This window comes from Neolamprologus brichardi, chromosome 16, assembly GCF_056152115.1.
Source record: "Neolamprologus brichardi isolate AB-2024 chromosome 16, ASM5615211v1, whole genome shotgun sequence".
Lineage (NCBI taxonomy): Eukaryota > Metazoa > Chordata > Actinopteri > Cichliformes > Cichlidae > Neolamprologus > Neolamprologus brichardi.
This window is the reverse complement of record NC_142119.1, coordinates 9,424,994-9,441,631: the sequence shown is the minus strand read 5'-3', so window position 1 is coordinate 9,441,631 and position 16,638 is coordinate 9,424,994. Positions and strand designations below refer to the sequence as shown.

The 16,638-nt window shown below is 39.3% G+C and overlaps 1 protein-coding gene across 1 annotated transcript; it reads left to right on the top strand.

Annotated features, from left to right (window-relative positions):
- Positions 1-6,593: 6,593 nt before the first annotated feature.
- On the top strand, positions 6,594-8,279 carry LOC102793727 (zona pellucida-like domain-containing protein 1). The gene has a single exon (XM_006808163.3). The coding sequence runs from the start codon at positions 6,650-6,652 to the stop codon at positions 7,811-7,813; it is 1,164 nt and encodes a 387-aa protein (XP_006808226.3). The 5' UTR covers positions 6,594-6,649; the 3' UTR covers positions 7,814-8,279.
- The last annotated feature ends 8,359 nt before the right edge of the window (positions 8,280-16,638 follow it).

The following is a 16,638-nucleotide window of genomic DNA, read 5'->3' as shown; positions in this document are numbered from 1 at the left end:
ACACACACACACACACACACGCACACACACACGCACACACACACACACACACTGTCTCTCTCTCTCATGTCCAAACCTCATTCGGCCAGCTGCAGCGTTTAGCACTGAGCAAACACTTATTTCACCTGGACAGAGACATGAAAAGTATTGATCGCATTAACGTCTAGGTGTAAAGACAAACATGCCTGAAACGAATGCACACATACGCACAAGTCTGAGCAAACATCAAACAGCTCACACAGAAAAACGCAGAGAACTATATTTTCACCCCACACAAGCACTGTTTTCATTTATGCAAGTGCCCGCACATGCAAACTCACATACACCATGCAACATTGATTACTCTCGCTGCATTAAAGCCAGACATTAAGCCTTAAGCTCCACAGCATCCAGAAGCGACACCTTAGCCCGGGATTTAATTTTGTGTGGCGGCGGGCGTTAGAAAAACACATGATGTAGCCAGTTGTTTTGGAGGGCAAATGGAGCCGCCATCATAAAGAGCGGTTTTATTAGCTGTTGCTTGATTTGTTCCTGCAGCCTGGAGAGTGAACTTCTAAATCAATGCGTCCAGCTGTTCTCCAAGCTAGCTGGGGCTCTCTGAGCCGCGCAGCAGGTGTATGGCCCACTCAGCCCAGTCACACACACCCGCTCACATAACAAATAATAACAGCCTCCACACACGGCCCATCCATCACTGTTATGGCCCAGCCCTGGAGACTGACGCTCACGCACACATGCACGCACTCAGGGACTGCAAGTGTGTGTGTGTGCGCGCAAGTCTGGAACACAAAGCACACACACTTCCTCGTCCACAGTTGTGGAAACGCACAGTGACACGAATTCCTGCACATATTATTTGCACGCACGTGTTGGTGTTTCAATACTTGTGAGAACCCTTGTTAAATCTTCTTGTTCCTAACTCATACCTTAACCACCTGAATTACATGCTCGACACTCAACACTCAATGCTTTACACTTACCCCGGCCTTAAACTGATGTAACCTTAACCTGTAATCTCTATAAATAGATATCTGCATATAAATGTGCCGAATCTGTAGGTAAGGGCTGAGAATTTTTAGTACAGAGAGATTTCTGGTTTCCATTCGTAGTGGGATAAGACCTATTGCCCAGTCGAGTTTGAGTAGGCTTTGGGTGCGTTCCAATAAATAGTTCACATGGGGAGCAAAAAAGGGAAGGATATGATATAAAACGTAATATTGAAACTAATGACAACAATTTTAAAGCTTTTAAAAGAGTTTTTTAATTATTAAACCACGACTAGTGAATCAAACAGGAAGTCTTGAATCAGATGTCCCTTATTTGCAAGGATATATATGTATACATACATATCAACACAAGTGCATCGGAGTGGGTATAGAATGGGCACCCTGCACACACATATTCACCCGCATTATAGTTACATTACAAAACCCATTTTATAACCAATCAAGGAGCTGAAGTTGATTCATAAATCTGTTTATCCCCTGCTGCTGTTGCTGCTGCCCATGCATGTTACCCAGTATGTTTCAAAGAATCACCCAGTATCAACACCACTATATATCTCATTAGTGGTGTGTATAGAGATTAGCCCTTCATTCATCTTCACTGTGTTAGTTGGTGGTAAAAATCTCAGAGACCTGATCTGCACGGTTAAATACAACAGAGCTAAGTAAGAAAACCTAAATTGCCAGCAGCTCACAAATGCAACAGCTGGACTGCGGTGAGGCTGAAAATCAATCAGCCGTCCAAACAGCGAGGTTCCACATCTGGTGTAACTCAAAACTAGAGGGGGAGGTGAGGTGATTCAGCAGGTGATGGCAGCAAACTTCACCAAAGAATGAAAGTGAGATGAGAAGAAAGGCTGCAAGGAAGGAGCAAAGGAAAAGAGAAGAAAAATGAAGATGAGTGAAAGGAAAGAAAAAGGGCATGGCTGAAAAGGAAGGGATATGAGCGGAGGAAGGACAGAAGAGAAGAGGAAAGAAAAGATGAGAAATAAAAGCAGGGATAAAGTGACAGTGAGGAGGATGAGGAGCAGAAAAAATGGGAAGAGGAAATATAACTGAAGCCCATAAACAGCTTGGTCTTCATGAAACCTGTGAACATGCTCAACCTGCTTCCCACCAAGCCAGAAGCTCCCCAGTGTAACTGGCAGTCAACACTATGTTAAATTCAATGACACTTTATAACTGTACGGGAATGCATGCATGCATGTATGCATGGGTATGCATATTTTTATGCGTCTGTGTGTGAGACCAAGTATCAGAAAAGCAACTGCTCAGGCTAAAAGGACATATCTGCTTCGGTTCTTAACAGCTGCCCCCTGCAGTTGCCCTTTTCCACACATGAAAGAGCAACAGTCACACTGTGTGTACACGCGTTTGTGTGTGTACAGTGTGTAAGACATGAAAGAGTGAGGCAGCAGCAGGCATCAAGGAAATAGTCAGTGTCTTGTAAATCAGTGCTATACGATGTGTGCCTTGAACAAAACACTTTGCGTGTGTGGGAAAGTGTGATTTATACATGTAGGTTTGTTACCTGCTGTTACTGATTAGATTCATAACACTGGCTCAAACATGATCTATCTATCAATCTATTGATCTATCGTAATATCTGAGTTTCTGCCTCTAGTTTATTTTTGCTTTACGATGTTAGAAAAGTTCAGGAAACCTTACATGCTTCTCTTGCTTAAACCACAGATGGGAGTCTGTATATAAATACTGGCAAAGTGCTCTGTATGTCCTTCATTTACCCGAACCATATCTCGCCAAGCATGTAGTTCTTAAATGGCACTGTAGTCATTCAGAAAATGCAAACTGCTCAACAAGTATATTTAATTTTCCTAGAAGACAGCATTGGTACCATACAAAGAAGACTTTTGCATCACATAAGTGACAAATCCCAGTAGAGATTTGTCACTAAACCTATTCAAACAGACCTAGGGCACAAACAGACCTTAAAGGACACACAAATGGTAAAAAGTAAATATTAATCACACAGATCATACAATTGTCCCTCAGAGTTTTTAGATTTGCTCTTCTGTGATGTCCCCGTTTTCATGCACTAACACTACTAGCACTGCAGAGCAATCATTTCTTTTTGAAAAGACTTCGGAGTAAAAAGAATTCTGGTTTCACGGGTCAAGTCTCAAATTAGCACTAAGGTGTGTATTGTCACTGTTATCTTTTTTTTCCTCCTTCAAGTTATACAAAGCTCAGTTGTAGTGCTTAGGAGGTTGTGGTCTCCATTACTGGACAGCATCTCCAACACTGACACACCCAAGTTTAGGGGGAAAAAAACCCTTGATATTTAGCACAAAAGGTTTTTGCTCACATTTGTGTTCGTGCCACCTTTTCCTCCACTGGGGATTTCTTAATGAGCCCATCGTGACCATGTCTCCTTTAGCCTTTTATGTAATTCTTATAATTTTCCAGTGTCGTGCTCTTTAACATACAGTTTGTTGTCCCTCTGAGCACTGACGGCATTTCATATGTGACATTTAATTTCCTTAACATAACAATTGGGTGTTGGGTCAGCTTCTACGGCGGCTCGCTTTACAGGGTGATATATTATCTGGTGTGAACCAGGTCAGTGCCTACAATGGCTGAGCAGCAGTCAGCCAACAGAGGAGGAAAATGGCCAAGGAAAGTATAAAACAGATGAGCTTTCAATTAGTACACAGCTTTACATTTGAAGATCCACAGCCTGTTTGTGTGCGTGAGTGAATAAAGTAAGGCTTCCTGTGAGGAAGTTAGTGCTGCTCACCAAACCTCTCCTAGAAATTCCCCTTTTTAGTAAATGTAAACTTTCATTAGGTAGCTCATGCATCCTGAAATATCAAACTGTTTATTTTTTACTTTCTCCAAGTTTCCATGTCTTGTATTTTTCTTTTTTCTAATGTGGCAAAAAATATAAAGCTTTTGTTAGACTGAAGCCACAGAGATACAAACTTGGAAGTTGTGTTGACTTTCTTTAAGGACTAACCTGCATGAGTTTCAGATACGAAGTCAAATCAAACTAAAACCTCAGGTCTCACATTGTCAGTTAAGACCTGACCCTTGATTACAGCTTTCCAGATTTTAGTTTTTTATTTAAAAGTTAAAATATCTTTTCAATCCATTCAAAATATAAAATTAAAAATAAAAAGCTAACAGAAAAATCACAAAAATTCTTTCATATTTAGCAGGAGTAATAAATAATGAGCAAAAGAACATATGAAAAGAAATGCAAACTACAGTTAAAGAACTTGCACGCTCTTGCTGATCTCACTTCACTTCCTCTGTTTCAAAAACTATCATCACCTTGCTTCTGCTAGCCGCTAGACAAAATAATCCGTAAGGTCCAATCAAAACACGGGGTCGTTTGGTCACGACCTGCGTAGTAAAAGAGAGACAGGGGTTGTATTTTTCCTCCAAACAGAATTCCCACCTCGTTTCTCCGTCTTTCTCCATGTTTCCGCCTCTGCGACTCTTCAATGCCACAGACCCTCTGGCTGATTTGGCGGCTCAGGCCATTAATCACATGGTTTTAACGGTGCTGCTAAGGCAGAGGTGAGCGAGCAGCAGAGCAGGTGACCCTCCCTAACCGCGCTCCCGACCCCCATCAACCCCCAAACACCATGTCTGTGCCCCGATAAATTCACAGCAGGACTTTGACTGAGTCTGTTTTTCATCCTTCCTCTCACTTCCTGCCTGATGTCATCACTATATACTTAATAATGGACAACAAGGAGATCTAATGAGACTGACAGAAGGTGTGTGTTTGTGTGAGTGAGTGTGCAAAACAGAAATAACTAATAATGTAGAGCACTCACATTTATATAGTGCTTTTCTATTTGACATTCATGGCTGATTTAGAATCACCTGGAAATTCACACACATACAGAGAGAAAATGCGAACTCCACACAGGAAAGGTGGGGTTTGAACTAGGAGCTTTCATGGCAAACCTTCTTGCACCGCATACATGGTTAAATCTCTTTATTAAATCATTTTTTTTAATGTTTTTGGAATATATGTAAAAAAAAAAAAAAAAGAAGAAGAAGAAGAAGAAGAAATAAACTTCTCAAATTGGACATTTTTGTTATTTTCTTTGTTTTATTTTCAGTGTAATATGAAGTTTAAATGATTGTCTGAATAGGCTACTGCATTTTATTTTTATTGGCAATGTAAACTACCTTGGTTTTATATACAGTGGTCTCTCGCTATAATGCGGTTCACCTTCCGCAGCCTCGCTGTTTCGCAGATTTTTTTGTGCAATTTTGCATGCTTTTTTTTTCCTACAGCGCATTGTGTTCTGTGTCCTGATCGGCTGTAGAGCATTGTCAATCAATCTCGTGCCGTACAGTACAGAATGCGTTCAGATTCAAATTTACATAAATCTGCGATCGCTAGCTTGATGAAGACTAGTGTCTTAGTGTGACTTTGAAGTGCTGTACTGTATGTTTGCAAGTTTTCTCCCCAACAAACACAATGTCGACGAAACATTTTGCACCGTCAAAAGCACCTGCGGCAGCACCGAAAAGGCAGAGGAAGATGCTAACCATCGCACAAAAAGCTGGACTTCTGGACATGCTAAAGGAAGGTAGAAGTTACCGTATTGTTCAGACCTTAAGGCACACCAGATTATAAGGCGCACTAAGCAAAACAAAACAGTCAGATAAGTCAAACTTTACTCAACTCATTCTTCTTGTTTCCTCTACTTCCATACCATTGATTCATTAATGTTGAATTCTCTGACAGCTGCTCTGCTCCCATGTTCTGGACCTGAAAACAAGGTTTGATCTTTGGTTTCATTTTATAATACTGGACTTATTTTTCTACGAAGGTTTGATCGTTGAGAGTGTTTGAACAAGAGAGAAAAGTGTATAAATGTTTGTGCCTGTATAGTGTGTAGTGAGAGGTTTTACAGCTGGCTACTTCGCAGATTTCGCTTATCGCAGGTTATTTTTAGTAACTCCCGCGATAAACGAGGGACCACTGTATTTGCATATTCTGGGCTATTATGCTTTGTATATGTAAATTTAATTTATCTGACTACTTTTTAGATTGCAGTTGTTCTACTGTTCTTCTTGCCTTTTTACCGACTATTAATATAACAACATAACAGGCTGATTTCCTTCCCACATATGATGGTCATTGATATTGCCTTCTAATTTACATTTAAAATGGCTTCTTAAGTGTGTTTTTGTGTCAGTACGTTGTCAAGAAACCCACACAGGATTTCTACCAGGTCATCACTATTGTTTGTGGCACTCAAATGAGGTAGGAGAACTGTCACAGCATTGTAATTGCTGGTCAGTGACTCAGCTCATGTTTACCTACTGAAATGGGGTTTTGCAAAAGAGGACATGGAATTTTATATTTAAAAACATAATCAACAAAAGAACAAGCCCATTGCCTCTGCATTAAAGCAGGTAAGGTGCTTCAGTTACTGCCCTTAGGATACAGTCCAGATTGGAGTTCTTCTGCTACATACAATGCAGTTGTTACAAAGAAAATGAATGCTTGACCTTGTTTTGGGCCAATCCCAAAGCACATACTTGTGTATAAAGAGCTTTGAAAACATAACTTTGACTTCATGCAAACTATGAAGACTTTCCAGCTCATGTACAAGTCGAGATTTTTAGCACGTTGAAGACAAGGCTGCGAAAGAATGATGAAGATTATTTTACCTTTTCTTTCTCTGATGGTTACAAGTAGTCAGCTAACACTGGATGAGTGTGGAAAAGAGGCACGATGGCCACGGATCAATGACATCGCAGTGCGCTGCGGCACTTCAGCCATTGAGCTTGCAATTGAAATCTGCCCAGTTATCTACGCTGGCTACAATGAGACCCTCCTGATCCTTAACCACATGTTCGACCCAGTCTGTCGAGCCACCCTAGATCAATCTGTGACTCCACCAGTTGCTCGTTTTCACTTTCCACTAAATATGACCCACGGCTGTGGAAGCATATTCAGGATCACCAGCGCTCCTGGGACAGGTATATTCTCTGACTTTTCCAGCATTGAGACAATGAACATCCGTGGTGTGGTCCAGTCTTTTGAGCCCACATCAGGAAAAATTTCCTACAAAACTGAGTTGATGTACTACTATTCCTGTTCCTACCCCTTAGAATATATGATCAACTACACCCAGCTTAATGTGTCAGCCACTTCTATCATAGTCAAGGACAACAATGGCAGTTTCATCAGCACCTTGAGCATGAAGCTGTTTAGTGATGCCAACTACACCCAACCACTGGTAATCCCACAGTGGGGAATTGAACTGAGGACCGATGTGTATGTTGAGATCAAGGCCACCAACCTCACACGCCAGTATAATGTCCTGCTGGACCGAAGCTATGCCACCATTTCCCCTCTGCCATCCAACTCCAGCATCTTCAACTTGTTTGTCTCCTGCTCTAAGGATCAGTTCACAAACATGATTGAGAATGGAGACAGCCAAAGAGCTCGCTTTAAGTTCCCAGCCTTCCGCTTCATCGAACATGAGAAGGAGCCTGTGTCCACCTACTACATCCACTGCGTCATTCGTCTATGTGAAAGGAGCACCTGCAGCACATTCAAGCACTGTGCACAAAGAATGAAGAGGAGCACCCTTGATACTTCTGAAGTGGGCATAACCAAGGCTTACACCATCATCTCTCCAAAGATCATTACCAAAGCTGAGCATGTTGAGTCCAAAGAGCAGCCAATTGTTGTAGAAAAATATAATTCTGATGTCGGGCTTGGTGTGGGTGTTGGTGTCCTTGTCTTTGCTTTCTTAATTGCTCTCATTATTGCAGCTGTGTTTTATAAAAGGTTCAGGAAACATTAAAAAATAGTAGGGAAAACAGCAATCAAGTGTCAAATTCGAATATTTGTAAGATTTGTGAATGTGTGTGACGTCTTTTAAAGCAGTCAGAGAATCCTAAAAAAGCTTTTTGTCTTTCGCAAAGCAACTTGTCAACGTTCTGTCAAAGACTAACCATTACAGCATTGATGATACTGTTTTTTGAAAATGACTGTAAAAGCATTGACTTTGTAATCTTTATACTCTATTTATTTGTATTTACATTGATGTGTCAAAGCATAGGTCAAAGGCTCATGCTTTTTAGGACTTATTGTTCTTCGTGCATGTCTGTAGATAAAGTTATCAGTGTGCCTGTAGGACAGGGTTACGAGTCCAAGATGCATAAATACAAAAAAGGTAACATGACAATATATCCTGTAAAATCCATGAACTTGTATATTAGCTTGAAAGAAATGTAGTTTGCACAATATCTAAAGGATGGAAGAGATAATATATGTAAAACATAATTAAAAAAAATTAAAAGCAAGAATACCAAATAAACTATATTGTTAATAAAGCTAATTGAGATGAAGATATCCTGATGTAAGAGAGGCTTGAGAGCAAATTACACTAAACACAAAATGACAACAAAGAAATGTATTCATCAAACTAGAATCTTAGTATGTCAAACTCTAAGGTTTCTCTCCATATCTTTTCCTTTGTGAAAGTACTCACTGGTTTTTCAAACTGACGTCATGCCCCATAAGACCAGTGTATATGTCAGAGGAGGAAGCTGCCTACCTATGTGCAGTATATCTCTGACCCCACTGGGCTACAACTGCCCCATTGCTGTGTGATGTCGTCTGGAGACATAGGCTGATAAATGGAAAGAAGAGCCAGAGCTCCCTCGTGAGAGATTCTTGACATGTGACATCTTTAGTTACAACTCCCTGTTTCTCTTTTAGTGCTTTTGTGATGCTAGACGGATTGTTTCCTGCTTCAAATGAAAACAAAGAAAAATATGCCAAAAGTCATCACCATCAAATGATCACCTAAGAATTTAACGCAAAATGCTTTAGATTAGATGGAGGACCTGTAGTTAGGAGTAATTACATAACTTGAAGAAGGTTAAAATTTTAAATTAATTTCAAAGTACCTCCGTTATCTAATTATGATAAAACCTACTAAACTACCACATCACATCCTGGAAATATAAGACAGGCAAACAGAGAACATTAAATCTTCTTTGACTGGAAACACTGTTACTGTTTCAGCTGCTGTTGTGCTACACTGACTGAGTTGGCCATGAAGTGTGAAAGTTCACACTACAAATGAAATACATAAATCACAACTACAAAACAAATCCAGAAGTGAAAATAAGAATGAGAATAGGTAAATCTAAAATTTAATATCCATGTGGCAGGTTTTGGATCCATCCAGTTCTCAAGTAAGTTAAGTTTACTTCAAAAAATCTCCCTTCAGCATTTGGGTCCATAGCGACGTCACGCCACGCCATACCAGTTGTAAATGATGGGCTAGTCAGCACTATCTGTCAGTGAAATATAGACTGGATAAAAGTGAGGTGGAAAATTCAGAGTTTCAACAGAAACATTTGGCATTGTTGTACAGCCTTTACTGTAAGCCTACCCACATATGCGGGTCACTTTCACACACAGCACATGGAGCAAGTTATTCACGGGCTTCATACTAAACCCCAAACCTGATCAGATCATTATTTTTGCTGTAGCAACGGGCAAATCTGGAATTGAACCACTTCCCAGAGTCATGCAGGATTTGATCTATGGCAGTTTAGCACCAACAAGGTTTGGCAGGGAAATGATAAGAGCCAAAGACCAAGAGGAAGGAGGCCCATTTTTGATTGGTCTCCTGTGTATAGGTATTATATATTTTGAGATATATTCTCTAAGGCTTTATTCAAGGGAGTTTAGTTTACTGGGAAGTCAATTTATCTGCTCGACTGTCCCTGACTCCAGCTGGCATGTGCATGTATGCACATAGCAGATTGAATTTCATTTATGCACAGAGTGGAACTTAAGTTCAATCTCAGAGACAGAGATCCTCTGGAGGCAGAAAAGCTCACTGGCTGAGTTAAATTTCAAAGAGATTTTTCTTGTTGGCTTGCAGTATACTACAAAAGAAGAGAAAGGGACAAAATCAAAGTTGTTTGCTCATTCTGAAGATAAAAAATAGATACAAAATGAGGTGAACAGGTCTGCTAACTAAGAGTGATCTTTTTAGGGTTAAGAACAACAAGTCCTTAGATTTAGATTAGGTAAATAGTGTAAAAGTATTAAAACATTGTCCCAAAACTTGCAATGAGTTGGGTAGAAGGACAAATGTGAATTGTGCTGACATGTTAGCTTGCCAGAGGAGTCACTAACAGCCATGAAGTACTCTATTAATTCTCAGATGATATATACTTAATAAGCTCCTCTTATAGACTTCTCTCTCAGTGGTTACCACCTTGGCTGCATAACACAAATGGAGAGACCACAGAACAATTTTCATCTAGTAGATGAGCACTTATTTTCAGCAGCACCAGTGATGGTGGAAATCTAGCTAGCTAGCTAACAACAGATTGATTTTTAGGTACATAAAGCGACACTTTAGATGCTTTATCGCATTAGTTCATGCATCATTGTGCTGTTCAGTATTTGCAAATTGTCATTTCAGGCAAGTGCACAACCTGTTCTTTTCTGTGAGATACCACTCTGTTAAAATTCAAATGCTACATATGGATTTATGTAAGCTATGTCTTTACTATGTGAAAGGATATCAAATAAAAACAGAAATATTGAAATTGACTACCTACTGTTAGTGTTGCTCATGCCATTAGCAATAGCTCATAGTGTCCTTTTAAGCATGAATGACACTGTATCTGAAGAAGAACTACAGTTCCTCTTAGCTAGCTGGCTAGCCAAAAGGCTATTTAAAGGCTTTTGTCCAGATACAGGGCTGAAAGGTCTAAAAAGGGGGCTAAGGTCTGAAAATGTAACAGACTCAACATTAATCATATTGTATTATTATTGAAATCAATATGATACTTTCTGGTTCACACTCAGTAGCTAAATATTTATGTATAAATTAATGAATAAATGGTAGGTAGTTTGAATCGCAGAAAATCTGAGAAGAAATAAGCAACATACATAAAACAAAACAGCTGCAATATAAGCCTGAAAAGGAATAAGAAACTGTCTGACTTCTTTGATATTTCATTACAGATACTTAATATTAGTGTTCCGTATCCTTGTGACGGCCTATTACGACCCGGCTGTGCTGATATGGTTACACCCAGTGGCCTTCAGCAGCGGTAGTGAGATGACGGCTGAGCTACAATATGCTAAACATATTATGTGAGTTTATGACTGAACAGCAGGAGGCAGGCAGGCGGGAATCAGGAAACAGGAGGAGGAAGGCCTGCTGTCCATAAACATTGGCGTGTTTGCATGTGTGGGAAAGTTTGTGAATGTATAAGAATGTTCCTGCAGAAAAAGAGAAAAAATAAACATTTTGAACCCCATAATTTTAATCATTTATTCTTTGGTAGGTTTATGCATTAAGGCCTGATTCTCACAGTAATAATAATAAGAGAAACAAGATCAAATAAATCTAGTTTTTATATCATATACTAAGAAAATGTTGTAATCCATGTTGACTGAGGTCTGTCTCCTTATCTTTTTGTTACCCTTCCTCACTGTGTGCAGATTGTGAAGATGGAAGGGGAAAATAAAAGCATGCAGTTTCAGATCCATAAATCTGTACTTCCCTGCAGAGAGAGATGAAACTGCCTCCTTAGGAGCTGGCATGGGCAGACAGTGGGAGCCTCATATCTCATATCAGCAGCACATGAACATCCTGCAGTTTGAGTTAGAGATGGACAACCTTACTGCTCTCTCAGTCGCTCTCTATGTTTATGTTTAACTTCCACTCTCCAAATTTACTCCCTTTTTCTCTGGCCTTTAGTCCAATAAAATGCCATACGAATGACAAATGATTTTATAAACATATTTTGTTTGTAAAACTAGTTTATCTTGCTCCGGGTCATATCAAACCTGGTCCAATGGGCACTGTAGCTCCTTAAATTCAGGACTGAGCTTGGAAAAACTCCCTTTCAGTTTTTATGCTCAGATCATCTGGAACTCTTATTCAATCTAAATTCATGACTACAAGCCATAATTTACAATATTAAACTATTTATGGGAATTACAATACAAACAAACATTGAAAATGGTCAGGGGAGATAGGATTAGAAATGAGTACATCAGAGGGAAAACTCACGTTGAGTAGTTTGGAGGTAAAACTATACAAGCATGGCTGAGATGGTTTGGACATGTGCAGAGGAGAGATTATTTATATATTGGGCAAAGTATGTTGAATATGAAGCTGCTAGTCAAAGGTGCCCTTTTACGTCAATTAAAAACTTAACATCACTGAAAATGAAGGCTAGTCTCCTGTGAATTTTTAAAAAGTTGATTACATTGAATTAAAATTTGTTAGTGTCTGTTAAAAATATCAAAGTCTATTTTTGCAAGGTCTGATTGCTAAACACTAGACAGCTTCACCAGACTAAAGGTCCTTGGTCATATGTGATTCAATGGAAATAATAATGTTATGAATATTGTAAATGCTGAGACCCTAAATGAGGCTGAATTATGACATTGTGTGGGCCAAACATCAGGACATTAGCAATGTAAACACATTGGCTGCTGTAGCACAATACCATTAACAGTTTTGTTACCACTTGTGATATCTGAAGAGTCCAGTATCCCATCAGAACAGCTTGTCATATGGTCAAATAATCAAACAGCAACCTCCTGGCCACTTAGACTGTGTTTAAGGGGAGGGCCCTTAGACACCCATGATAAAATGTCCAATTTGATACAAATAAAAGCATCGGTCATTCAGGCCTGTTGACACTGTAGTCAGTTTAACCTCCTCCAACTGTCTCACATCACCTGTTCTCATTTATCCATTCAGTCTCTGTAGTATATTCACTGAGCACTTTATTAAGATCACTTTTTATCTTCTGAACTGCCTTAATTTTTAGTGGCATAGATTCAACAAAGAGCTGGAAACATTCTTCAGAGATTTTGTTCTATAGTGATATGACAACAGATTTGTGAGCTGTAAATCCATGATGCAAATTTCTTGTTCCAAAACACCTACAACAGCAGCTTGCACAAACTGCAGCCTCAGTTTTCTGTTCTTAGCTGACAGGTGTGGCACCAGGTGTGGTCTTCTGCTGCTGCAGCCCATCTGCTTCAAGGTTGTGCATTCAGAGATGCTCTTCTGCATACCTTGGTTGTGGTTATTTGAGTTACTGTTGCCTTCCTATTAGCTCAAAGCAGTTTGGCCATTCTCCTCTGACCTCTGGGATCAACAAGGCATTTTCACTAATACAACTGGTGCTCACTGGATATTTTCTCTTTTTCAGATCATAAACATGGCTGTGTGGGAAAATCCCAGTAGACCTGGAAACACTCAGACCAGCCCATCTGGCACCAACAACCATGAAGCTTTCAAAGTCACGTAAATCACCTTTCTTCTCTATTCTAACACTTGATTTTAACATCTGCACGTTCTCTTGTCCATGTTTGCATGATTAAATGCACTGCCATGTGCGAGTTGCTGCCATATGATTGGATAATAGATATTTGTGTTAACGGGCAGTTAAACAGGTGTACCTAACAAAGTGGCTGCTGAGACTAAACCTCATGTATAGCACTCCCCAGCTGACAAATTTTGTTTGCATAACCTTGTTTCCTATGTTCTTCTAGTTTTTCCTCGTGTTCCTGTCATGTTTATTATTGATCACCTCCAGTATCAGCATGTTTTTCTGCTTTATGGACTTTTACTGATATACCAGTGTATATGACTCCTGCCTGGAAATAAGTCTCGGTTGTCCTCTTCTACTGATTGCTAAAACAAAAATGTTAACCTCAAAGTTTGAGAAAGTTAAAAAAAAAAAAGGGATTACCACTTTCATGGAGTTGAGGTTTAAACTAATTTATTGATATAACTAATGAAACTGTATGTTTTCTGTTTCTATTGAGACTTTGTGCTGGTTCTTTTAACATGACATTCAGAATCCTCAGTTTCAAAAGAAGAGGATTTGAGAGTGTAGTGGTCATGTGGTGCAGAAAAGGACCCAAATGTAGAGTCTTTGAGGCAGAAGTTACTAACCAAAAAAAGAAACAAAATAAACAAAACCAACCTTTATATTTGTGGATCATGAAGTCCATTAAAATTAAAATCAGCTGCAGAATATAAAGGTCGGAAGCAAAAGCATATAAGGCATAGGAGAGTAAAATAGGCCTGGAGCATAGACCATCTGACAAAGGATAAAGAAAGACAGTGACTATACATAGCAAAGTGCAGACACCTAGGGAGACTAGATACAGGTGGACAGAATCAGATAATAAGACATGGGGAAGTAAAACTAAAGTGTGGCACAAGAAACAAATTAATATCAACATAAAACAAAGTAACAAGACACAAAGGTGAAGACTTGACACCAAGACATGAGACGACACTGGGGAACTAGACCAAAGTGGTGAAGCTAGTATGAGTAACTATATTAGCAGAGACCAGAACAAACATCAAGTAATAATAGCTAAAGACATGGCACAGCAACAATGAGCCTGATACAAAATGAAGATACAGAATACAATGGAATGAAAAACCCTGGGAATAAGAAGAAACAGGAAATAACAAGAATAAACACTAGAACTGGTAAACAGAGGCCAACACAAACCTATTCAATTCAATTTTATTTATATAGCACCAAATGACAACAACAGTCGCATCAAGGTGCTTTATATTGTACAGTAGATTGTACAATAATACATACAGAGAAAAACCCAGCAATCATGTCACCCCCTATGAGCAAGCACTTTAGTGACTTTGGGAAGGAAAAACTCCCTTTTAACAGGAAGAAACCTCCGGCAGAACCAGGCTTAGGGAGGGGCGGGGCCATCTGCCACGATTGGTTGGGGTGAGAGAAGGAAGACAGGATAAAAGACACGCTGTGGAAGAGAGCCAGAGATTAATAACAAGCAATTTCAATGCAGAGAGGTCTATTAACACATAGTGAGTGAGAAATGTGACTGAAAAAGAAATACTCAATGCATCATGCATCAAACCTAAAAACCAGACTGACTATAAGCATTCTAAACAATGAGATTCTAAAACCATAAACAGAATATTTAATAATAATCCAGAATTCAAAATAAAAAAAAACAACTCAAGCTTAGAGTTCAAAACCCCAGAACCATGACAATATACTGGGTCATGGCTTCATTAAAAATGTACTTACGTGGACTTGGATAAAGCCCGCTAAACTGGTTGAAGTGGAATTTCACACACATGTTGTTTGAGTGCAGCATGTAATAAGTACCACACACAAGAAAATATAGCATTTATAAGGGCATCAAGCCCCTGATTGAGCCAAGCTTTCCGTGGTCTCACTGCTTGTTGAGATGCCAAGTCATCAAGTGTCCCAGTTAGACTCCACAAACGTGACCCTACAAACTGGAGGGAGATTTATGGTTTGGTTAACAGCATCATGATCTGGGGTCATGTGTTTTGGATTTCAGTCTAAAAAAGGTTTTCATCATTTTGATCATTAAAACAAAGCGGGAAACATTTCAGCATTAAATTCTCCTAACCTCAACCAAACACAGTTGTGTTTTCTTTTTAAAGCAATCCAGCCTGGAGTCCGAGTTTGAAATTTCACCCACTTGTGTTCTCCAGTGGGGTGTGTGGCTTTTAGTATATAAGAAACTAACTGAAAAGGAGATCTAGTTTGTTCTATTAAACAAATTAGATGTCCATCGGAGTAATGCTACTCTGCTACTGATCCCTCATAAATAACTGAAATGTACGTGCCACTAGACAAGTGCTTGAACTTGGCTGTGGTAAAATAGTTTCCACAGGTGTCATCAGATGTAAAACATATGATGAAGAAACAGCTGTCTTATGTGATTCTAAAGGCATAATAAATCAGAGATTACAGGTATAAAAGATAACTTATCTATAATTGGGCATTAAAATGGGTTCTCTTAGTAACAAATAATAATAGAAGAAGAAGAAAGAACAAGAGTCTGAGCAATTCTGGACTGCATTATTGCATAAGTTATCAGCAGAGTCTCTGAATTTCTTTCACTGTGTAACCCACTTCAAGGCCCAACCTATGTTTACAGTACAAAGTGTATAACTACGTAAGTAATCCAAACCACATGTCCAAATCAGTGGGTATTCCCCACTTTAAATCCAGACACAATGGGTCTGGGCCATATCTTAGAACAATTCTAAATCAGTAGATTTTTATTAAATATACTACTCTGTGCCCCCACCCACATGGCTCTCGACACAACAGTTTTGCGGAGTTATTTATACAGTACATTTTACTTCAATTGTTTTCTCATCTTCTCTACATTCCTTTGATTATATTACAAAACCAATAACCACACAGTCATGGCTGCGATGGATGTGTCAGGACTGCTTTTGTCAGGACTTTCATCACATGTTAGTAATGCTCTAAGAGCAACTATGAGTAAAAAGTCATAGTTGTTTCACAGGATTTCACAGAAGTCTGTTGGATTAAAGCAACAGGACACAGTAAATATCCAAGAAAATTCTGACTGCACTTTCAGCGTAAACTATACTTAACTTACAATTCAATAAGACTGGACTTTACAAAAGGTGAGCCTTTATTGCGGCGGCTACACAAACGTGCACCAAATGAGGGAAACAGCAAGAGGAGAGACAAACATTAGATCTAAACTGAAAAACTAAAATCAATTAAACCAGGATAGACTTGAATACCTGAAGCACGGAAACACAGGAGA